The sequence below is a fragment of the Rhamphochromis longiceps genome, linkage group LG12 (assembly GCF_057381845.1).
Source record: "Rhamphochromis longiceps isolate RC_006_pf linkage group LG12, R_longiceps_female_GT1.1, whole genome shotgun sequence".
NCBI lineage: Eukaryota > Metazoa > Chordata > Actinopteri > Cichliformes > Cichlidae > Rhamphochromis > Rhamphochromis longiceps.
Window position 1 is genome coordinate 33,497,699 of NC_140568.1, and position 24,272 is coordinate 33,521,970.

General features: G+C 38.3%; 1 protein-coding gene across 1 annotated transcript in view; it reads right to left on the minus strand.

Moving 5' to 3' along the window:
• dmxl1 (Dmx like 1) overlaps positions 1 to 24,272 on the minus strand; it is a 63,983-nt gene that overhangs the window by 34,593 nt on the left and 5,118 nt on the right. Inside the window, exons 4-25 of the mRNA XM_085425928.1 lie at positions 21,508 to 21,585; positions 20,881 to 20,959; positions 20,549 to 20,693; positions 20,195 to 20,261; positions 19,850 to 20,034; positions 18,858 to 19,065; positions 16,458 to 16,629; positions 15,654 to 15,830; positions 15,282 to 15,517; positions 12,969 to 13,686; positions 12,431 to 12,552; positions 11,907 to 11,996; positions 11,416 to 11,509; positions 11,191 to 11,322; positions 10,508 to 10,726; positions 7,730 to 8,994; positions 5,794 to 6,049; positions 2,558 to 2,691; positions 1,533 to 1,719; positions 1,331 to 1,441; positions 911 to 1,080; positions 115 to 212 (exon numbers count right to left, since the gene is read on the minus strand). Of these exons, the coding sequence (XP_085282054.1) occupies positions 115 to 212; positions 911 to 1,080; positions 1,331 to 1,441; positions 1,533 to 1,719; positions 2,558 to 2,691; positions 5,794 to 6,049; positions 7,730 to 8,994; positions 10,508 to 10,726; positions 11,191 to 11,322; positions 11,416 to 11,509; positions 11,907 to 11,996; positions 12,431 to 12,552; positions 12,969 to 13,686; positions 15,282 to 15,517; positions 15,654 to 15,830; positions 16,458 to 16,629; positions 18,858 to 19,065; positions 19,850 to 20,034; positions 20,195 to 20,261; positions 20,549 to 20,693; positions 20,881 to 20,959; positions 21,508 to 21,585 (4,943 nt within the window). The remainder of the gene's footprint in view (positions 1 to 114; positions 213 to 910; positions 1,081 to 1,330; positions 1,442 to 1,532; positions 1,720 to 2,557; positions 2,692 to 5,793; positions 6,050 to 7,729; positions 8,995 to 10,507; positions 10,727 to 11,190; positions 11,323 to 11,415; positions 11,510 to 11,906; positions 11,997 to 12,430; positions 12,553 to 12,968; positions 13,687 to 15,281; positions 15,518 to 15,653; positions 15,831 to 16,457; positions 16,630 to 18,857; positions 19,066 to 19,849; positions 20,035 to 20,194; positions 20,262 to 20,548; positions 20,694 to 20,880; positions 20,960 to 21,507; positions 21,586 to 24,272) is intronic.

The following is a 24,272-nucleotide window of genomic DNA, read 5'->3' on the forward strand; positions in this document are numbered from 1 at the left end:
ATTAAATTCACTGGTCTTCAGCGTTCTAACATAGCTAGCCTTGGTTAAATCTAGTAACAAATGTGATAACTGTATGTGTATTTCATATGCAAAAATCACGCCAGTTTCATTTACCTGTACAGTCCCCAAACCACTGCCTTCTTTTTCAGTGCAAGGTAAAATATAGCTGCATCCAGAGGATCATTATTTCTCTGAAAAGAAGCCTTGGCAACCTGACAAAATAGAAGGAAAAGTACATTCAGTCTCTCCCACCGCACACCACACAGCATTATCCACAGAACAAGTTGCAAATTTATGGGTCATTTTAGGGAGTAACTCAGTATGCTGCAGTTTAGAGCAGCCTCAGCACAACTGTACTCCCATATACCTGCGAGTATTTCACTTATAAACTGAACACCCATGAGGAAGCAAACAGGCCTAACATACTATTTGACATCCTTCAGAGCTGTTAAGTGTGCACGCTTAAATTATACGGATGCTTTTTTTTGAAGAAAAAAAAAAAGAAAAGGCAATCTAGATAAAAAAAATTAATTGAATCAATTTATTGGTTAATGTTCACTCCGCAAAATACAATCGAAAACCGATGTTACATCGTTCACTGTACGTTGTTCTTTTTTTCATGGGAATAGCCATTAAGATATTACCAAAAAATAGTTTCCCATTTTGTGTTTATGATCTTCAAACTAGTTTCTAATATGTATTACCATGTAGATCCCATAAATTACCAGATCATGAACTATTTGATCATTAAATCTTTAGTAAGATATTTTAAAAAAAGCAAACTCTTTAATACGCAGATTTATAACCAACTATAGTCTGAAAATTTCTACTTCAAATAAGTCAATTTACAAAAGTGGCACTGGCTCAGGGATTAGCATTTGGGATCCGACAGCTAACTTGTTCGCCTCACCTTTTCAATGCATCTGCGTAACTTGTTAGTGCTGCGAAGCCACCAGCCAACACCCATTGAGCGCAGCTCAGGCCAGGTTGGCTCTCCCTTTTGCATTGCAGGTAGCATGTTCAGGAGTTCTTCCTCAGCTTCAGAGTGGAAACCCCAGGCATAGTGACATGTTGACAAGCCTGCAAAGAGAGGAAAAGGAAATTATAAATCTCTATTTTTACAAGGGGCGATGACATTACTGTGACAGAACGCAGTAAAAAACAAAAATGTCAATAACTTTTGTTTCTGCCCATTCAGGAATTACAGTGATAACAGGGCTATAAAACTACAAGCAGCAAAGCAGAAGTTCACAAAAGACTCAAAATCAAGACCTCGCATCATTTTTGAAGGACATTTGACATAAAAGAGTTTGAAACAACACCACTGTACCTTGCCGCAGTAGTTGTGCTCTGTGGGCTGGAGGCAGCGAAGTAGAGAGGAAAGTGTGAAGTCTGACAGCTAGCAAGAACTTCAGACCGCACTCATCCAATGTCTCTCCCCCTGGAGGTAAAAAGAATGATAACAGAGCTTATTTACTAAATTTTTACCCATCTGAAAAGTCTGTATTTATGTTATCATTTCCTTGCAGTACCTTTGCTCTTGCCCTGGCTGTCATTGAGGTCTATGCTTGTAGAAGCAATGGTGTCAGCCAGTGCCATGAGAGACATCTGCTCCATACGAGTTAATCCTGGCAAACTGGAGTGGAGGAGATGGCTGGACAGAACCTGGGCGTGTTCTGGACCGAAGTATGTAGGACTGTACTGGGACAGGTCTATAACCTGGGGACAGAAAAGGTGCCAACCTGTTAAATTCACTGTTTGATATTTCCAATTTACAAAAGACAATACAGAATCGGTCAATAATGTTACAAAGCAGAATACAGCATCACTGGATTCAATTTCACAACATAAGCATGATATTCTATGTGTAAACTGACTATATAAGCTTTTTCAAATGCAGTAACCTTTTTTTCAAAAATCTAGAGATTAGTTAATAATGTAGATTTTTAATGCATTAATAAGGCCCATCATGAAGATTCGACTGGCCTGCTTTTTCAGGCAGGAGTAAATTTAAAATAAACCTTGAGATGCATGTCTTGGCTACCAAGAACAGACGGCCTGTTAGGAGCACTGGGACATTTCCTGCCGTAAAAAGGAGCTTTAGCCAGATGTGACACAGCAGGCAGGAATGAGCTGATGGACCTTTCAGAAAGAGTCTTATTCTCACTGCAGTGTCCCTGGTCCAAGGATGTGTGCACCAAAGATGCATATAAATGGGCCAGCATAAACAGGTTAAAAATGTGTTATTTTTATATCGTACTAAAGCAAATTTCTAGAATTAATATGAATACCGCTTGCCAAAAAACAAGTGCTTTCAGGACTGGGTGATAATATGTCGATTATTGATCTTGCAGCAGTAAATCCTTCTGCATAAAACATCTGAGTCTGCATGTCTAAATGAACCCAGTGTCACAAAGTTTTCACAACAGCACAGAAAATCAGTTTTCTTAGAAAATTAACAGTCATGTCATTTGCATGCACTGAATGGTAGGGAGAGAGTCCCAGTTTGGATTAATGCTTTCTGTAATCTATACAATGGAATACCGAAAGAGCTCACCTTATTTCCTGTTTTCTCTTGATCACTGTCCAGGGGGTCCAGATCCATCACGTTGGGTGTGTGAAAGAGCTCATCATAAGCATCGGTGTGGCTGGAACCATGCCCACTATCTCCACTCACACTGCCCACTTTATCTGTAAGGAAGTGTAGGACAGAGTTAAATAACATGAGACAAGTATTTCACAAGAGGCCTGAAGAAAAGTATCCTCCTGCTGGGAAGATGGCAGATTAAAATATCAGAGAGCTTTAAAAAAAAAAACAACAACCCAAAACTGTATACATGCATTTGCTTTCATTCTTTTCACCATGTATCCCCAGACAGATAATGAGGGAAAATCTGAAAGAAGTGTAGTTGTTATTCTCAGTTTCTTCACCTTAAGGCGAGGTGGTTAATAATAGTAACTGGTTTTACAATATAAATACCATTTCTTTGTTCTTGTTTGTGTACCTGCTTTAATGCATATCTGCAGAACATTTTTGATTTCTGACAAATATGCAGGCATACTCTCAAAAAGTCATAAACATTCATTTTCAATTCAGCACTATCAAACTGTCACCACTGGTCTAGCTTTATGTTCAGGGCTGTTATTGCCTCCAGAGGAATAAGCCCTATTCACATGGGATTGGTGTTAACAAGGGACTTTATGTATGACCTTTAAAAATACCCCCCAACATCTACGTTTTATGCTGCATATTCACGTGGCATGAAAAGTCTGTGTTTCACTCAGATTTACTGACGTCTCTCGATACCCCTGGGGACCTAATATTAATATTAATTAGTGCTGTCAAACTTAACACGTTATTAAAGCTGTCATCATGATTAATGCGATAAAAAAAATTTAACGCTATTAATGCATCTGGAGTGCAGAATGACTCAAAATCCCTGAAATATTTCTGTCCACGCATTTCGGGCAGTTTGTCCAAGTAGTTACCTTCACACATGCGCAAATGGGCAGTTGATCTGGGAGTAACGGCCAGCTGAACCAATCACATTGTGCAAGAAGGAATTTTCTTTTCACCGAAGCACTTGCAGCTTAAAATATGACATTGATGCGAAGCATATGTTAGTCGGGGATGCTGCTAGGACTTTGGCTAACACGTCATCCAGCTTCCGACAAACCACTCACGGAGCATCGGGGACTCAGTAAGTCTACCTCACGGTACCGTTCCGTGAGTCGTTTGGTACCGGGCCGCGAGAGTTGAGGCTCGGGTGTGAAATGTATGGTTTTCAGGGTTTTTAGCGTTATTTTTTTATCGTTATCTCGGTTTTCCTGGGTCTTTTCACGTGTGTTGTGGATAAAACTTCTTTTTTTCCCGCACCGGTACTAGTTTTATTTTGTTGTATTTATCCGCGACACCTTAAAGGCCCGTCCGTGAAAATATTGTCGGGCATATACCAGTCTGTGGCGCAAAAAAAGGGTTGGGGACCGCTGCTTTACATAGCTTTGGTTCCTCGTTTCAAGGACTTTAAGTGCCTCCCCAAGCGTGACAGAGAGAGAGTGTTTACAGAGTTTTTTGTTAACATGAATGTTCAAGATGTTCAATAAACATGTTAAATGCATATATTTTCCCTTTTTTTTCTGAGTCTGTTTGCTCATGCAAAATGAAATGTGATTAACGTAGATTAAAAATGAATGATATTTAATTGTGATTAATCAAAATTAATCTACAGTAACCCTGTGATGAGTCCGATTAAAAATTGTAATTGTTTGAAAGAACTAACATATATATATTATATATTAGTGTATACTTACCTATTAGTATGTAGGTTTTTAAAAAGTTTTAAAAAGAACCTGTGCTAAAACTATTCAAATTCTCTTTGAATTTAAGCACACATTCTTTGTGTTTATTCTCCATTTACTTCATTATATTGCATAAATGTCTGTTACAAGCTTAAATATAAAGTTGAAAAAGCCAGCTAGCCAGGCTATTGATCAAGTAATTGCAATTAATCACGATTAATTAGAGAAAATTGTGAGATTAATTAGTTAATTTTTTTAATCTATTGACAGCACTAATATTAATATTAATAAGCTGCCACATAACTGCCGAGCATGTTAAAAAAAAGGCAACAAGTTCTTTACAAAATGCTGCCAAGCAAGTCATGCTTCTGACTTTTGTTATTCTGATGGATTCAAGCTCGCCTTTTACCTTCCATTTATTTTCATTCAACTGCCAACAGAGCATCCATAATGCTGTTTATAGAAAATATCAAAGAAATCAGTGACATCCTGATTATTAGTGGACTTATACTATCACAGAACATCTTTGTTTGATGAAGTATGTTATGTTATTAGCTGTGGAACATTTACTTTGAATCAGGTCACAGTTGACTTCTGCAATCATTACATAGAGGTCCCAAGATAAACGGTAAATGGACTGGTTCTTTTATAGCACTTTGCTATTCCACTTGAGCACTCAACGAGCTTTATACAACAAGTCTCAAATAATAATATTAGACTTGTGTGAATAAGGCTTCAGTCTTAGTCGTGAAATGCTTTCACCTGCAGAGTGCCAGGTCAACAAAGGAAAACAAAAAGGCAAAAACAGCAGCAAAAAGTAGAAAAACAAAAAAGCCAAGGCTTATGCTTTTGTACCCATGGTGCAGAGTGTTCTTGTTCACCAAGTCTTCTTGTTCTTCTGCTTTCAGTTGCTCCCGGTCCCTTGCATCGTCTTCTATCACACAGCCTTCTACATCTCGTCCTTCATTACATCCATAACCTTCTCTTTTCCTGCTGCCTGGCACACTTCATACACTTTTCTCAGACAGGCATGAACATTTTCACACTTTTCTCTCTTGTTTAAACACCCTCAAAGTTCAAACCTTTGTAGAAAACTAAGTCCAGTATTATAGAATGAAACCAAAGATCAAACCCTGTTTTCAGGCTACCGCACATGCCTTTGACAGTACAAAATGTTTTGTTGATATTGTTGTGTTTGTTGGGGAGAAAACGTACAAACAGTACAGCACTTCAGAGTCACACTGCTAGCGATCAAAGATTTATGTAAATGTGACTGTACAGGAGACACTGCACGGAGGAGACTGAATGACAATGGTCTACAGCCAATCAGGACGGAGAACACAACACGCTGTTAAAAAAAAAAGAAAAAAAGAAAGAAAAAAAAAAGCATGCAAAATTGCACAGAAAAAATCCGAGAAACAGCGAGGCCACGAAAAGTGACCCGCGTTATAGTGAGGGACCACTATTCTCAAATCACATGCTGTATATACCCACCAGGTTTTGGTGTGTCGTCATCAGCTCCTAGAAGGGCGTAAAGAGGCAGTGGAGGGATGGAGCTTATCTCTGTGTAGTCAGCGGACGAGTTCTCTGCTTTGCTGAACATCTTCTGATCCGTGGCTGTGCTGCCCCCAACACTGATGGTTCGAGACCGCACACGTTTTTCGGGACTGGTGGAACTGTCTTGAAGTGTTATGATTTCTCCAGCAATGCATTTCACGAGATGGGAGAGGATAGCTTTGGCACGGTGAACCTGAAGACAGATGAACAATATCAATATAATAAATCAGAATACATTTCAGATTTTGTTCAGCAACCACAACAAAAGCAGTTTTTGGAAATTTTCATGGCTTTTAATTGTATCGGTCCACCTTACTACTGCTTAAGCTATTGTGGAAATCAGACAACTATTATTAAAAGTTTTTTTTAAATAAAATATTAAACAGCCCATAAATAATGCTTTTTTGGTGCTTCAAACATATTGTAGCGATACCAAATAGCAGACTTTGGCATGTACTGATTATACAGTTTACTCAGCACTTAGTTCTGTCAGGAAATCTCAAGAAACTACACTGGAAGCTCCATTAGCTGAAGCAACACGCAGGTAACTGGAAGCCAGCTACTTAATACTTCAGTCCAATTTAGTCAAACACATCATCGACAAATGCATCCTGTGTACCCACGCAGGGGTTAAAGAGGGATCTGAAATGGCATTCAAGGTCCTTCAATTACTGAGTAATTAGATTTGACCGGAAGTTTAATACAAAATGAGCTCAGGTTTCATATCCTGCAGTTCACTGGTCCTTTTAGCTGATGCCACACAGAGCCATTGATTAAGTAACTTACTCAATGGCTCTGATGTAATAGAGATATTGGATGAGAAATTTGATCTGTACACGACAAGTTATCTGGATATTCCACACACTAAAATCTTTTTGAGTTTTTACAAATGAAAAGACAATAAACAATTAAAAACAATTTAAGGTTTACACTGGACAGTGAGTGGGTAGTTTACTCTGTTGTGGTTTAGTTTATAGTGACTGACTATGTTGAACAGGTGCAGTGTGGACTGTGTAATCCTTTAGGTCCCAGGTAGCAACAGAGACAGTGAGAAAGATACACTAATCAATTCTCAACTGAAATTAATGACATAATTTTATAAGAGCAGAGTTAATGGTAGAAGTACAACGAACCTATAGCATCAACTAAAGTAAATTTGGCAAGATTATATTGTCCTAATGTTATTTTATTAAAGAAAAATAAAATCAATCTAACTTCAAACACAAAGATGGACTAAAGAACATATACAAGTTTACTACATTATTTTTAGTTGGAAAACAGTGTCATGGGAGGGGGGGGGGGGGGGGGGGGGGGGGGAGAGGAAGGAATAAATAAATACTAATATGAATTGGGGGGGGGGGGAGAGTATCAAGAGTAAAGAGGATAGAGAGAGAAATAGACAGAATGTAATCTTGAAGACCGAAAGAAAACAGGAAATGAGAGACGGGGAGCAGGATATTGAAAGCAGAGACACACAGGAAAGGAAGCTGGAAGAAAGAACACAGGGGACAAAGGAAAAAAGATAGAGCACACAAGCAAAAACATCTGACAATACACAAATAGATCAGACACATACACACGCAGGTCCAAGTATTTAGACAATGACATTTTTTTGTAGTTTCTTGCCACCACCGTGGATTTCAAATCAAAGAATCAAGATGTGACTGAAGAGCAGACTTTCAGCTCGAATTCAAGTATTACAATATACAAAAGTAATACAGTAACTGTTCAGGAATTAGAGCCATTTTTACACACAATCCCTCCCATTTTAGAAGCTCAAAAGTAATTGGAGACTAGACTTACACTTAAAAAAAAAGCCTATTACTGCTAAAGACTGAGTACAAAAAGTAATTGAGTAATTTATTTAACTTACCTTCCCTAGGTCCATAAGCTCTAGCAACTGTACAGGGTGGTATTGGGGTAGAGTTGGAAAAAGTTGGTGAGCTGCTTCAAAAAGACCAGAATCTTCCATTTCTACAGGTAAGTCATAAGCGGTTTTCTTCCCACTGAGCTTCTGAGCCAGACTCGTCATTGATCGTGTCAGGGTCTTTTTGGGAAGAGAAAGTGAAGAAGTGGGGGCCCCAGGGCTGAGACCCTCCTCCTGGCACTGTCTGACAGCTGAGACTATGGAGGAAACACTGCTGCTGATGTCTTTGTCCTGGGCAACTGTGACAGTCGGTTTGGGTGGTGCTGGAGGCTGCCACTGAGAGTACACGTGCATTTCACACTCCATGCCAACTACCAAGATTCCATCTCGTACCCAGGACAGGGAGACTGGGATAGGTGGTGAGCCTTCGACAGAGGAGAACAGACTGACCGATCGAAGCAGAACCAGGCGAGACAAGCTTTGGTCTCTATTAGCATCAGAAGACACTCCCAGATCTGGAGGCTTTCCAGACAGACGACCATATATATATATCTTTGTCCCAATGCCAACAGTCAGAATGTGTGATCCATCCTCCTGGGAAACCCAGTCCAAGTGAACCAGACTCTTACCAGTAGAACCAAGACAGTTCTCGTTTTGTATGGATAAATCCATGTTACTTGGAATGCTGGCACTTGCAGTGGTACTACTACTTAAAGGATAGCTGGACATAGGGTCTGTATTGTCCAATACTATGGTCTGCTCCAGAATCCACTGCGAACCACCAGTGGACTCGCACTGAAAGATGCCAATGTGGACCAGCGGCTCTCGAGTGCTTGCATTAGGGCTGTGAATGGGTTTTGGGCTATGCGGCACATTAAGGGTCGGGGTCAGGTGGGTGTTGGTGGTGCTGTAGTTTACAAATGGGGAAGATGCAGAGGCTGGGGGAGAAGTCAGAGGTCCATGAGCATTCAGATGAGGAGATAGGTTCAGAGGTGTGCTAGGCATCTGCTTGTAGGCAACTGCAAACCGTCCAGCGTGACAGCAGCTGACCTCAATGGGCCGGCCTGGCACACTTACTGCACTGCTGCTGGGAAGTTTTTCCTCCACCAGGAGAGGCCATTCCTCCCACTGGTACACCAAGTTGTCCACAGTGGGGGGTTCTGTTGTCATGACATTACACCTCCAGAAGCGCACCTTACCATCAGAACAGAAAGTAGCAAGGAGATAAGGCACGTGGCCGGCTGGAAGAGAACATGACGCACTCAGGTGACCTGAGAAGAAAAGTAATGCACCATTAGCAAAGAAAGATTTGATCTATAATATCATTAGAGTTAAATTTCTGTGATTTATTCAATTTTGAAAACATTTGGCAGATATATTAAAAAAAAAATACAATGTAAACGAAACAAAAGATTGCCTTCGTCTATTCTTATGTTTCATTCCAATAATGTTAGCAGCAGCTTTTTACTCAGGCCTCTTTCAGCCATACACGCTTTTCTTAATCTACAAGTCGGCTTCCTGTCTCACTGTGCACCCTGCTCATTTTTATCTTAACAGTGTTGCCACAATCTTACCAACTTTGACCTAAAAACCTTGACCTAAAAAACATTTATGCACCATGTTCAACACAGAACAAGCCTGAATGCATTCTTTCATATTAAGGTGCAAGTACACACTAAATTATAACTCAGTTCACAAAAATACACCACTGCCTTAGTAAACAACCTAAAGAAAAATAAAGAGAAAAATAAAATCCAATACACTTTTTGCACGAAGCACCCTCTTTTAGACTGTCTTAGGTTCTCACTGTATCCAAACTAATCTTATAGAAGCATTAAACCACTTCATTTGTGAAAAGAAAATAAGTGTACATTATAAATTGATTTAAGTGCAGGAGAAAGCAAAGTCACAATCAGGTATTTCGACACTCTAGCACCAACAATGGACCATAAACATCACACATTGGAAGAGACACAGTGGTTGGTGGTTTACACCGCCTCATCAAAATCATTAACAACTCAACTTCAAGGGGAATTCTTTACATGATGCAGACAGAGCCTGTGATACCACAGGTCAGATCAAACACTAATAATTATCAACTGAGTTCTGATGGCAATCCGAGTTTGTTGGTAGCTTTCAGCTGTTTTCTTTTTTAAGTGTTTTTCTGTGATTCTTACATTCCACTCATAACGTTTTTCATCAATTCATAATCACATGTCACAACAGAGGAAACGTCATTAATTACTTATAATAAATCATCCCCAATACAAGGACATTGATGGTGAAATAAAAGGAAACTACGATGTGCACTTTACTTCAGACTGGTAAGATGTCATTTATACGCAACGGTTTAATCATTTTTGATGGGTTTACTCAAGAGTGTGTATGGATGTTGTCCCATGACTACATATAGCATATAGACTACATATTAGCTTTCTCTAAATATCAAAATTGAACCATCCCGTTAGGAAAATTCTGCACAAACTGTTATGTCTCGCTTACTGTATTGACAAGTCTCGCCAATAAAAAATGCTAAGTACTGCACCGATTGTGTGGTGGGTATGTCTGAATAATTTCATGTGATTTCATGATATTTCATAAGATTTAATGCCTAAAATGACTTTAGTGAGTAACTTCTTCCATCATTAGCTAGCCGATCAATTATTTAGAGTTTAGGTTCAAGCTGCAACATTGAACCTTAGCATGCATCAATATGCATAAGGAAACAAAGTGGTTTTGCTTTGCGTCCTTGGAATAAGAATGCCTGTCCTCATTGTCCCTCACCTGCCGAGGGAGTAACACTGATGGCTTCCACTTCTGCTGGAAGAGCCAGCTCTTGGCTGTACAGCCTGTGTGTTGTGAGGCTGAGACGACAGGCACTCTGCAGATTGGAAGTGCAGGATTTACTCTTCTGAGTTACCGGAGAACTGGGTGCGTCATAGACAAACTGAGAGCTGTTCAAGGGAGAAGTCGTGGTGAGATCCTTATGAGCTGCAGTCTCCTCTGTGGGCATACAAAAAGTGGGAATATATTTAGAACAGTTAGGCTTGGTCAAATCCATTCACCATTACTACACTTCATCAGAGTCATTATTTGAAAAATCTATAAAAACAAATCTTTCAACAGATGAATCACCATCTGGCTAAAGCACACTGTGATACTGGAGGTCTCTTTCAATCATTAGAGATACTTTTAGTAATTTTACAACTTTTACACAGAAGACTTGTAATAAAGATTGCAAGGGAGACAAATCTGGACTTGGAACTTAAAAAATGCAAGGCATCTACAGTGATAAAGTCATTACTTAGTTACTAATTATAATTTTGCAACACTTCCAGCTCTTTTAACCCTTAAAAACTTCCCTTTATGGTCTGCAATCATTTATTTTGGCTAAGGTTAGACAGGATGGCAGAAAACCTCTCTTACATCACCCAACTTTTAGGGTGTATGAGTGTATAAGTACCCACCCATAGTGACTGGTCGAGCAGCAAGATGGAGATGCCACATGTGGAGCAGTGAGCGACCTGTTGGGCTTAATTCTACCACCACCAGAAAAAAGCGGGCTGAGAAGGCTGGTTTACTGGAGGCTGCAGGGGGGGAGAAACCCACACAGTGATTTTTTTAATGAAAGATGCAAGCAGCTGCTATTAAATACAGGCATGAAAACTAGGAAAAATAGGTTTTACCCGTGCGAGAGTCGGGAGTTTCATGTATGCTCTCCGTTATCTCAGTACCAAGAATCAGATGTTCCTCAAAAACATGCAGGAGCTGTGTCTCCTTCCCCTGCTGCAGAGAACAGCAGCAGATATTGTCAAACTACATCAGATGTAGACTCTGAACATCATTTTCTGTCTACACACTGACATAGACACAGGCTGTATTAATAGTACATGCACAAAGACACGCACACCCTAAGGAGACGAGGGAGGTTTTTTTTGCCTTTTATTATTGTGGTTGACCTTTCAGCGACTCAGGCCACTGCCGAATGCTTCATGCCACAAATGGTTTGCAAGTCAACAATGGGGTTTTTTTTTGGTTTGTTTTCAGGGGAAAACCTTCAAAGATTCTGACAATGTCTGTCTACTGTTAGATGAGACAATCAGAAAGTCCCCAAATAAAGGAGGTTGAACTTTGTTTAGTGTGAGAAAACAATTCGGTTCTCTTGGACTCCGTGTATACTTACAAAGTCAGTAATGGCATCCAGTTCTATAATACACCCTGGTTTTGCTGTGGACTGCTGACTGATGATGTTGAAAACCTCCCCAACATATTTCTGAAAGGTGGCAAACACACACAAAAAATCATCTGCATATATTTATAAATTAGTATTACACAGTTTAAATATGCAAGGAAATTATTTTACCAATTTGAAAATCACTTAACATCTTGCAACTGACAGCTAACAGGTGGCATAGTAAACGCAATAAAAGAAATGCAAAAAAACCAAACAAACCCAAAAACATTTATATAACAATTTCTCCTCTTCTTGCTGCATACTACTTTTTTTCCCTGAGTTTTAAATGTTTCACTCCAATTAATGTTTCATGTTATATAATTTCGCCTACAGTCATTTTTCTCCAAGTCATCTCAGGCCAACACTAGTAATAACAAAATGGCAAAACAGTGACGTACATTATTTGACAGATTCTATAAATGGCTGAGTGTTGCTATTAATGTGCATGAAAATTGTCAGGCTTGATCACTTACTGATATTTCCGGATTGGAGAGCTCACTCAGAAGTTTCTTAGCCTCAATGACAGCCTGATAAAGCCTGAGTGATTGGCCATCACTTGCCACGAAGCAGGCACTGGGAGAGTTACAGTACAAACCTAAAAAGAAAAACAATTGAATGTTACCACTATTATGCTTGTTTTTTCTAAATAAATATGTCAAGCGAACACTACTGAGATTTAACATTCACTCATGTTTAATTCAGAAAATCTGAAGTCATTTGGTAAAGTAAGTTGCTTTTGTACATTTATCTACAATGCACAGTAGATGTGTCAAGTGGACTAATAACCACACATGGAGACTCGTCTCAGACCTACTCTTAGTTGGACATAGTTAACTATATAGAAAACAATAACAATAAACAATCCTTCACATCAATCAACCCTCCCAAACAAAAAACAAAACCCCCCCCAAAAAAACCCAAAACAAACAAAAAAATCTCATTACTGCCTTTTTGCTAAGGCAACACACAATAAAGTACTTAGCAATCTGACCAGTAATAATATTTTCTCACCTAAACAGCTGCTGGGAATGAGTGTGGGCAGCCAGGCTACATTAGCAAATGCTGATGCATGGAGAGAATTGATTCTAGCAAGCTCCGAGACCCCGCCTGACAACGACAGCGGGCCGACGGGGTCCACTCTCCATAAAATCAGCTCACTGTAGATCGCATTGGGATCCTGGGAAACCATACCCAGGGACACCCGCGTGGGTCGTGACCCACGAGATAGAGATGCAGAATGAGAAAAACCAGAGGAGGCCGCCTCTGGAGGAACCAAGATGCTGTCTGCCTCTGGCGTCCTCAAGGCATTGTGGTGTGAGGTGGTGAGGAGAAGAGGGAGCAGCGAGTGACAGGCCAGGTCATTGAGGTGAAAGCGGTGACCACAGTACCGTGACTTGTGAGAGACACTGAGCACAGTCGAGAAAGCAGAGTCCTCTGCAAAGCTGACTGCCCACTGGTTTAAAGAGCCATCAGCATGTTTGGAGATCATAAGGACATTGGGGGTAAATATGCTTAATCGAAGACTACTGCTGGGTGCAGATTTTCCTTGACCTCCGTAGCTTATTAGAGCAGATTTGGCTTGAGGCAATGTGCTCCCAGGCGGTCGCTGTCTGCCATGTTGGATAGCTAGATCCACGTTCTTGTTGCAGGCATACATTACCACACTTTGGCTCAGGGAGATGGCGTCACCTGCGGGGAACGCTACAGGAATGCGGGATGCAAACGACACCTGAGACAGAAAGAGATGTCATAGCAATGTCATCAAAAGTGACTGTAATTTGCAGCTCAGATTTAAAGAGGAGGACTAATTAAACTAATTAAAACAGCCAGGCCTAAAAAATGAATGCCAATGAAACCTGAGATTCAGTTTTGTGCCTGAATGACCAGATTCTCTGTCCTCATTATTTTTACTGCTCATAAAAATGCACTAGGGCATGTCTGAATTTGATATGAAGTCATAGACAAGTACAATATATTTGTGTGAGTCGCCAGATGAGAAGACATTAGAACAAGTACACCATCACAACTGTGAAAATAAATCACAACCTTACTCTGATGATAAATTAATGATTTCCCACAAAGCACTTTCTGAAATTCTGAATATAAACAAATAACTAAATAGAAAACTGTTTAATCTAAAGGTTAAAGTTATATTTTGAGCAGAATTCAGAATTCAGTTACCTTTGATTGCTGCATGATTATGGTCAAATGATTAACAATTATTTTGATCAATATTGAGATCACTGTTATTTATTGATTATAGTGGAAAAAAGGTTTTAATTACAATTTTCATTAAACATAAACTTGTTTTTATGTTGTGCAGTATTTCCACTAATGTAAAATAGTTGCTTAAAAATAATACTGAACTTCCTCACTGACCTAAATTAAGTAAATCTCTAAGAAGAAAAATCAAGTCTTTCACCCCATCGATTGTACCTGCATGATTAATAAAACTTAGCAGCAAATGTTTTGCATATGGTGTAGGTTTTACCAGAAAAATAATTCCAGAATAGATAACAGCAGCATGCTGGCCAATTCTCCAAAGCCTTTGTTACTGTTCACTGTGTTTACTGGACACTTGTCTCTGCCCAAATAAACTGTGATTAGATGGATCTTTGGGAGCTAGATGGTTATGCAGATGTGGTGTACAGGCTTGCTTTTATAAATGTCTCAGATGAGGTTGAATGACTCATGCTGGCAACATCTGCATTGTTTTTCTTAGCCTTCATGCATTAATAATACTGCAGTTTTTGGCATGTTTTCAGGAGGCTGAATATAAGTTAGTAGTCTTGCCTTACAGACTAGTTAACTCTACAGCACTTTTTGCAGATGATTTCTTTATAGTTAATGTTACTTGTGCCAAATCAGAAGTACTTCCAAACAACGGATGACGACCCACTTTGAGGGACAAGTTCTTCACCTGCTGTTGTGCTAGACATTAAAATTTTGTAGTATCTGTATTTTTAACAAAGACTTTCTTATTCAGACCAATCAAGAACATTTCAAGCTTGCATGGGACAGACGCAGGCACAGTATCAGGTCCTGATCAAGGGGGTGCTTGACTTGTTTTTACTTTGTGTTCTTTTGGAAGAACATGCATTTTCAATAACAGTTATTTATGTTCATTTATTTATAATAGAGAAAAAGCCATACTGAGATTAAATTAAGACCAATTGTGCAGCTAACTGTGCAGTTTCTCTGTGTATCAACCTCTGAAATAAGACTATAAAAGATAAAGAGGAAAGAAACTGGAGGAATACTCTCATGAAACAAACAGAATGAATGTACAACTGTTCTATATAAAGAACAATAGCAGCAAAGTACCTGAGCTTGTCTGAACATGCCTGGGTGGTATTCATCTAACCAGTCCACATGCCAGACCAACAAAGAGCCATCCATGGGATGAATACTGAACAGCATGTCGGCCCCTTTATTCCACTCCTCTAACAGCACATCCAACTGGTGCTCCACTGCTGCCAGAGGCAGCTCCACTGTTCCTGGTCCTTGGGGTTCACTTGGTCTGTTCTCCTCTTCTTCAAAGTCATCTTCATTTTCAGGCTCTGGAAAAGAATACAAATCATGGTAGCCAAACAATATGTTAAATTCTATTCTAAAGGTTAGACTTTAACTGTCACTGTTATGACAGCTTCACATGCACACACCCATTACTGACTCATCCAAATCATTTCTCTCTACCTTCATTGGAGCACTCGTTCTGTTGCTCTACACTAATTCGAAGCTGTTGCAGAAAGACTTCCATGGCTAAAGTAAAGTGAAGCTCTTTGTTGTTGAGCCAGTGGACAGAAAATGGGCCTCCTGGTTCCTCATCATCCACAGCGTTCAGAGAGGAGATGGAGGGCAACAGGGGAATGTCTGTGAAACATACAAGTTATAAGCTGTTAAACATTTAGAAAACTTAATGAATAAATAACAACAACAACAACAACAAAATATACATCAGACCGGGCTGCTGACATGCAGGACAAAAATATATCTGCTGGAGCAAATTAACTTTCATGAATGTAAGCATGGTTTAGTATCCTAAAACATAATCCAAGCATACAAATCCTGCAGGACTTCTCAGCCTGAAGGCTGAATAAGTCTACATGATTTTATCCTAATTCAGGTCAAATTAAGTTACCCAACTAAAACGGAGAGGAAGAAAATGAAATGCTCACAGTTACTCTGAACAGCTCTCACTGAGCACAAGCTCATTGGAATGTTAAAGAAACAACCTCAGGCAATCTGCAAAATTAATGGTATTTTTGCCAAGAGGTTAAGACTTCTGACTTCCAGCTGAGTTAACCATCCATGTACTCTGTACAGTTCAGGAATAGCAAATGATGTGCTTTAGTTCATTCGTCTTTATCAAGAACTTTATGTCATGTTAAAGCTTTAGTTCTTCAATATGTTGTGAGATTTCTTTTGGTATTTAACAAAATACCAGTGATGGGGATCAACAGGATTATTAAGTAGTTTCAGAGTGTGTTCAAGTCAAACCTGTGGCTGGGTTGATGCTGGCAGCAATGTGAAAGTGGCAGAGAGCATTGGCATGGGGCATGTTATTGCTGCTCTTCTTGTGGTTACAGTGTCCACTTTGAAGGTGAGGCAGGCCGCTGGTCCATGATAGCTGAGGTATGTCCCGATAGTGCCGCGATTCTTGAAAATCCAGCTGTGCAGAAAACAAGTATGATTATTATGAAGTATTGCTCAAATGTCAATTTAATATTTTATGACTGCAGACATCGTCTGTGCCATCCAAATGCATAATACTAAATGTAAGAGGCACTAAAATATTACATTAACCTGTAGAAATGTGGAGCTACTTAAATAAGATTAAAAAGAGAAAAATGAAACACCATTGTTCCTTGTTGCCTTTTCAGGCTGAAAAGACAGGTTGAGCTTGTCTTTTGGAGGTTGATGTGAATTAATCAACTTGTGTCGACTTACAAACCTCTCCAGCTCTCATCCCAGTCTGTGCTAAGCTACTCTACTTTGGTGAACAGGTGGTCCCCTCAGGGTGGGATTTTAATTTATTGGTATTGATGTTTAAACTGCATTTAAGTGAAGAGCCCAATTTGTCTTAAAACAGAGCAACAGGAGCTGGCAACATGGAGGAGTGGCTGTCACAGAGCGTGTATAGAAGAAATTTTAAAGTTTATTGGGTATTCAGGTTATGTAATTTGGTGTCTCACAGCAGACTGCAGCTAAATGCCCCAATGGAAAACAAGTCTCACAGGATGACAAACAATCATTTAAAAGCAGAGTTTCTTTAACCAAATATGTGATTGTATCTAGACTCACAGGTGCAAAATGAGTAAGATAAAATGAGCTGTAAACCTGTAGGTTTTGAGATTTATGAAGACTACAAGTAAACTCACCATTAAAAAGACATGACAAAGCAGGTACAAATACTTTTAAATGAAATCCCATAACCTTGCCTCCTCCAGATGTTCTCAAATAACAACTTATTCAGAATATTGGGGCTTAATTAACTGCACTGATTTGCAAGAACATTTGCTGGGATTTCTAATGAATAATTCCCTACCGTCTTACAGTCTTACAGACTCTGCGTATCCATTTTTTTGTAAACTAATATGCCCCAAGCTTTTCAAGCACTGGTGACACCCACAACTTTCCAAAGATAAAATGAATGTCGGTTAGGATGTTGCGAACAAGCTGGGTCACTTAAAACAGAACACACCAGTATTGCAAACACAAACATGCGCCAGAGAACTGAAAAAGATTAAACACTGATCAAAAGTCAGAGGTATAATTTTAAGGTATCGTACACATTACAGAAAGGCAGACAGTTTCAAAAACCTTCATGTCTGAGACCCTTAATTTTCCCTTTTAACTATACCAAACCTCTGTTGCTCTCCATCTACCTTCTCAAAGTTGTTTTGAAATTTCTCAGTGCCTCTTTGTTCTTTTACTCTCATCCTTAAATTATCACTGTGCAATACATAAAAATACAAAAGCTTGGAAATTATTTCTGTAGAAAAAAGGGGAAACCACAAATCATATCATTTGTACCATCCATTTCCAACTACACAGGAAATTACAACTTGTTTCTTTTTGCATGTTGTATACAAACTAGAGAGCGATACAGCTTTACAAATAATACTTCTGATACGGACAAGTTATACCCAAAAAGCACAACGTTTCCGATGCAACAGTGTGATGAAATGAAATGAAATTTCTGCAGCCAGTGTAACACTCTGTCAGATTATCATTTCAAAGCAAAAAGGAAAGAAAGCATGACATCTGAACACCTGATAAAGTGCATATATGGGAGTATCTAGGGAAGTCATGAACAACGCTGATGATCATTTCATAGCTTGTTCTCTGTTATAAAGATAGAATTATTTACACAAAATGATGTGAGGTCCTTTTAAATATTCAGTTTATCCTAATTATTAATATCACTTAAGAAAAAATAAAACACTGACATACAAGTCTTACTATGCAATGCTAGACTTAAAGGCGTATAATGAGAAATTCTTCAAATCAAATAAAGCACCATAAAAATCACGTGTTTCACTTGTGTTAGTAAACTATATTTAAACTGATCACGAGCAAAGGGTCCTGCCAAATTAAAAAAAACAATTAAACTAAAGTAATTGCGCATTTTTTTGTTTATCGAAACAACAAATAGCATTTTTGTGTTTGATTTTTAATTTCGAGCCTGTGTGCAAATAGTATAGATTTTTACATTTCATGTGTTTTGAGTGATGTGTTGCTAAAAAGGCCTTGTTTTCTGCACTGTCATACAGCTGAAACTGAAAATAAAGGTTAAATGCAGGATTGCTTAATTAGACTGTGTTAACGTTAGCAAAGTCCTGCTGATTATACTGAGTGTTTATTTTAAGCAGGAAAGTCAAAGTCATTGTGGCTTACTTCTTGTGAGGCTTGTCCGTGTGTCTTCCCATTGCAGCCGTTTTTCTTTGAGAGGCCAGCAGAAGATTTAAGCGTTTCACTGTGTTGGCCAGAAGAAGGGTTTTTATGGTGACCAGATAAGAGGCTGTCACCTGGCAACAGCGTCTCTGCCCACAGCCGACATACACTGTCCTTACAGCAGGTGAGCAGCACATTACACACTGCGCCCCTGTTAGGATAAAGGAGGGAGAAAAAGAGAGAGATTTTTTAAAAAAATTAATGGAATTTTAATTTCAATTACAATTCTGTCTTACAATGATTATTACATCACGATAACTGAGACAGAAATGATTATTTGTCTCAATCCATTTCACATTTGTGCTCTCGTTTTGCATTTCTGCCCCTTATTTTCACTTACTTTTGCCTCTAATAAAAAAAATTCACATTGTGACACCTTGCCAGCTCACATTTATTTATTTAATTCTTAAATTATAGTTGAAGTTCAGTTAAATCTCTTTAATTAAGACAACTGTGTTTTTCCTTTTTCAAAGTTCAGTGTAGTTTTCTTAAATTTAATTGTGTACGTAATTGTGTGGTTCTTCTGCTTGACGCCTGCAACAAGAGAACCAGATTGCTGCAATTCCCCTCCTGTGTGGAAGCCCTCTGAAGGTCACATACGATTACCAATATTATATAAAGCTATGAAACAATTTGGAATGTGCCAAATTTATTCAACCCACACCATCTGTAGTGACATATTTTAAATAAACAAAGACAGACATCAAACCTGTCCACAACAAGTTACCTCAAGCTGCTTTCTACTCTAATGTAAAGAAGATAAAGACCTAATATTTTTCAACCATCCTTTCAACCAGCTTGTTAACTTAGGCATTTTTTTTCTTTTGCCCAGCTGTGGAAGGTTAGGTCATTTTGACCTAACCTTCAAAGAAAAGGAAGTTAAAGAAAAGGAAGTTAGAAAAGGCTAGGAGATGACAAATTAACAGTGTCTTTACCGTGGCATGTACTTGCTGGTCTTCCTCCAGGAGAAACTGGTGACAGAGCGGGGATGAGCCAGGTAGATAAAGGAGAAGGCCAGCTCTCCCGGGTCACTCACATTGGCGTCTGGAGGTGTAAAGAGTGTGGTAACACCCATCTTCCACTTACTGGTGCTGTACCAAACCTTTATTAGGCAATCATCCTGAAAAGAAGAGGCAATGAAGGATATAAGCGATACCATAGGTAGTTCTAACAAAAAACACACGACACCAGAAGGTAGAAGTTAATTATTATCAACTAATTTCACATGAATCTAGAGTGTTCGGTTTTTAAGTGCGATGTAACAAAGGGACACAACTTACCTGACCAGCTGTGGCAAAGAACTCACCGTCAGGAGAGAACTTCATTAAATTGACTGGAGAAGCAGTCCTTGAGATACAAAATGAAAATTATATTCAACACTCCATGTCAATATAATAAGTAATGTTTAGGACAAAATAAAATAGGTTTAAACAAATTGCAGCAGGACATGCAGTCAATCAGATAACTGAGTGCATGTCCTGCTGCAGTCAGATTTGTATTGAATATAATGTTACAGAAAAATGTGCATTAGCTGATTTTATTTTAATGTCTATTTGGTGCTTACAAGATAAATGAAAATCCTAATTTTAAAGTCTCTGTCTTGTTTGTGACTATTTTACAAACTCTGTTCTTACTTGCTCTGCCAGATACACCTCCAGGCAGAACGGCAGTCTCTTATGGTCATTTCTGCCGGCTGCCCCCTTTCATCAGCTTCATCCTTTACTCCATCAACATTAGACCACAACTGCAGGCTACTAGAGCCTGTTAGGAGAGTGCAACCTGGACAGACAAACATATACAGATATGATCTTTCAGGACAGATATCATCAAATTTCTGTTTAAAAAAAATTATTAAACATTTATATTTTGCTGGATCTGTAGTACCACCCCAACACTTCTTTTTAAATCACAACTGTTTATCTTAATATGTCTGTGTTACTTTAAGAAAGAACAATGGTTAGAGTACCTGTAGGGTGCCATGCTAGGTTCCGTACTATAGACTGTAATACAAATTGACCAGTCTTCTGCCATTGGCAGTTCAATTTCTGTACAGGAAAAACAGAAAAAGGCAAAATTCAAAACAAGTATGTCATGTTTTGGCAATTATGTTGGCTGAAACTTTGTGCAATAATTCCCTATTTAGATAAGCTCAGAAATAAATAAATTCCCTGTTTCGATGGTACATGTGGAACTATAGATGAAGCTTTAACAAGCGCTAACAGTGAACTTTCAATTGAGTCACATGCAATCAGGCAACACACACAGCATTGTAATACCAGGGTACTTCTGCAATAAACGAAATACGGTTTGTACTTAAGATGTTGTAAATTCTTCTCATTTCTTGTGGTTATTCTTTGACTTCTCTAACAACAGACAAAGCAAACGTCTTTACGGACTACAGAACAGAAACCAAAACAGTGAACATGACAATAATCGCATGATTTATGCAAGTAGTTGCAGAGGAACAATATTCTTCTCCATTTCAAATATCAAGAGAGTTTTGCCACACAGAAAAAGCTTCATTCATTCATTCTGGATGACCTGAAAACATGCATGACTATACTGTGACTGGAAGAAAGTGCAGGCTACTCACGGTCAACGATGAGTCTTTTTGATCTGGTTGCTGAACAGGCTCAAAGACACACACAATGCTTCCATAGGAAGCTGCAATCTGCCAGCAAAAAAAGGTCGACATTTTAGATATACTACAAAACAAATACAAAGGTATCACTGCAAACAGAAACATATACTGTCCTCCATATCAGCCTAGTTATCCAAATTTAAGTAATTCAAAAAAATTCTTGAAAGGTTAAATTTATGCTTTGTAATATAGATCAAAAATACTAATACTTATAGATCCTAATCAGAATCAACTATAACTTGCTTTATGAGTCATGACATATCTACATAGTAAGAGAGAAGACACCTTGACAACAGGCCAATAAATAAATAAATAAAAAATACCTTAAGTCATAACAACTCAGTGATGAGTGAATATAGTCTTATCTACTCTATTCACACCTCAATTTCATCAATTTGTAAGGGCTAAATTTTCAAGTAATTTCCATGGGACCCAAGAGTCATAATGTTAACTGAGCAAACGATAATACAAGCTGCGTCTTTAATGTGGTAAATAATATGCCAACTGTCAGGGAGGGAATTCTGTGAAGGGGTGAGTCACATGCACATGTTTAAATGTGTGTACACAGACATACAAGTCATCACATGCACAAGCATAGTCACATGGACACTACACAATGGCTCAAAGTATAAGACAGGCTTTTTGGGGCACAAATATAGGTTCTGCAGAAGCAGCACAGTTCAAATTTAATTAAATTCTAAAAGGCAGACACATTTATGCTGAGATCAAGTTCTGGGGATAAATCAGTCAATTCAACATGAGCCTGTAGAGCGACTGACAAAAAGAAAGAAAATGTGAGTTGTAAAAAATTAAGTCTCCCTCTCTGTGGTTATAATGATGACTACTCTTTGGTCTGATTTTCATAAACCCCCAACAGAGACTTTAAGATGGTATTATGCTAATATTTATGAATATTACAAGAGACATCTTAAGGCTCTCATGAAACCATTAACTTTACCAAGAAGAGATGAACAGTAGATTTGCAGGGTGATGGATGCAGCTTTTAAAAAGTTATTTTTACTGCTTTATGATGTTTGTAGAGATCGCTTGCTCCACCTCCATACTGACTTTCTTTATTTGATTTCTCATCGCAAGTAGACATACATTTCTCAAAATAGTGTAGTAATATTTATGCTCTAGACACCTAATTAGCCTTTAAAATAATGTATTTGGAAAATATATCCTTAATAGGAACAACTTACTAAAGCTCATAAAATGATATGAAGTGCTACAACACTTAAAGTATGAGCACAAAGGATGTACTATGTAAACTAAAAGCATTGCAAATATCACAGTGAGCAGAGGGCAATGAAGTGGAAATGGCAAGCAGACCAACTTGGCATACTTAAACAGATGCTAGACCATGCTGGAGGCGTGTGTGGGTAGTTCTGGCCCAACGGATTGGATTTAAGGTCACAAGGGAAGAAGTGAACGACTGGTTGAGAATGTTTTATATTTATTTAAATTATTGCAGTGTTGCCTGCACTTTTTTAAAAAAAGGCTACCACCCTCCCTAATTAAAAACTAATCCCAGTTCATTAGAATTCTGCTATATGATCTTTATTATCAGGTTTATGCAGATGTTGCAAGCTGCTTTTGTGGCTCCTTTTGCAGCAATGCTACTTACCAACAAGCAGAACTGAGTACTCGACTGCATAATGACTGTTGCCATTATGTGCCAAGTTTTGTTTCCAGAGACACAAGAAATGTGTAGTGTATTAAGAAAGAATCTAAATTCTGTGTTATTTTATCCTCTTCCTTTTTTCTTTTTTACTGAAGAATCAAATTTAAATTCATGAAAAGAAGCCACTGTACAGGGTGAATATCTTGTAAATATATATATATATATATATATATATATATATATATATATATATATATATATATATATATATATATATATATATATATATATATATATATATATATATATATTTAGATTTAAATATATACAAATAAATAAATACAGCCTGAGACAAGTAAACAGTATCCACGAGGGACAACCTTTAAAGTAAAATTGTCAGCAGAGCCCAAAGTTGATAGAAGAGTCATACTCTTACGATGAAAACTTGAGATGATATATTGGTCAATATCAGTCTACTGACTGTCTTTAATACTCAGATAAAAGAAGACAACATATTAATGGCAGCCACTTATGGTTATGGCTTAGTCACACAAGTAAAAATTGGCCATCTCCAGCGGTCCACCTCCAAATGGCTCTCGCAGGTAGGAACAACCAATGCTTGCCTGGTGACTTTTTGCATTTGGTAATCAATTATAAACAGCTGTGGCCACTAACTGATTAACCAAATGTTGAACGTGCAACACTTTCAATCTTTAGCTGACCGCTTTTGATCATAAGGCAATCGCAGAGGTCACCTGCTATGAGTCTCCAAACATTTGTGGTCTGACTGCAGAGTAACTGATATGAAGCTCAGAAAGAATGGCAAGCGTCAGTCAGATTCTTTAAATTGCAAACTTAATTTTTTAAGTAACGTTATGCATTTCCTCATTTTCCTAAGAACTTTGCAACTGCAATGACATCACTATCTACTTCCTTAATTAGGTCCATCAAAGCAAATGCAAAAGAAAATCTTTCATCGTCTTTGTTCTGCATATGAAATGGGAAAGGCAATTAAGAACAGAACAGAAAGACTACATTAAATAACTACATCTTTTTTTCTTAAATGCAAATTACAATCACAGAAGATCTTTTG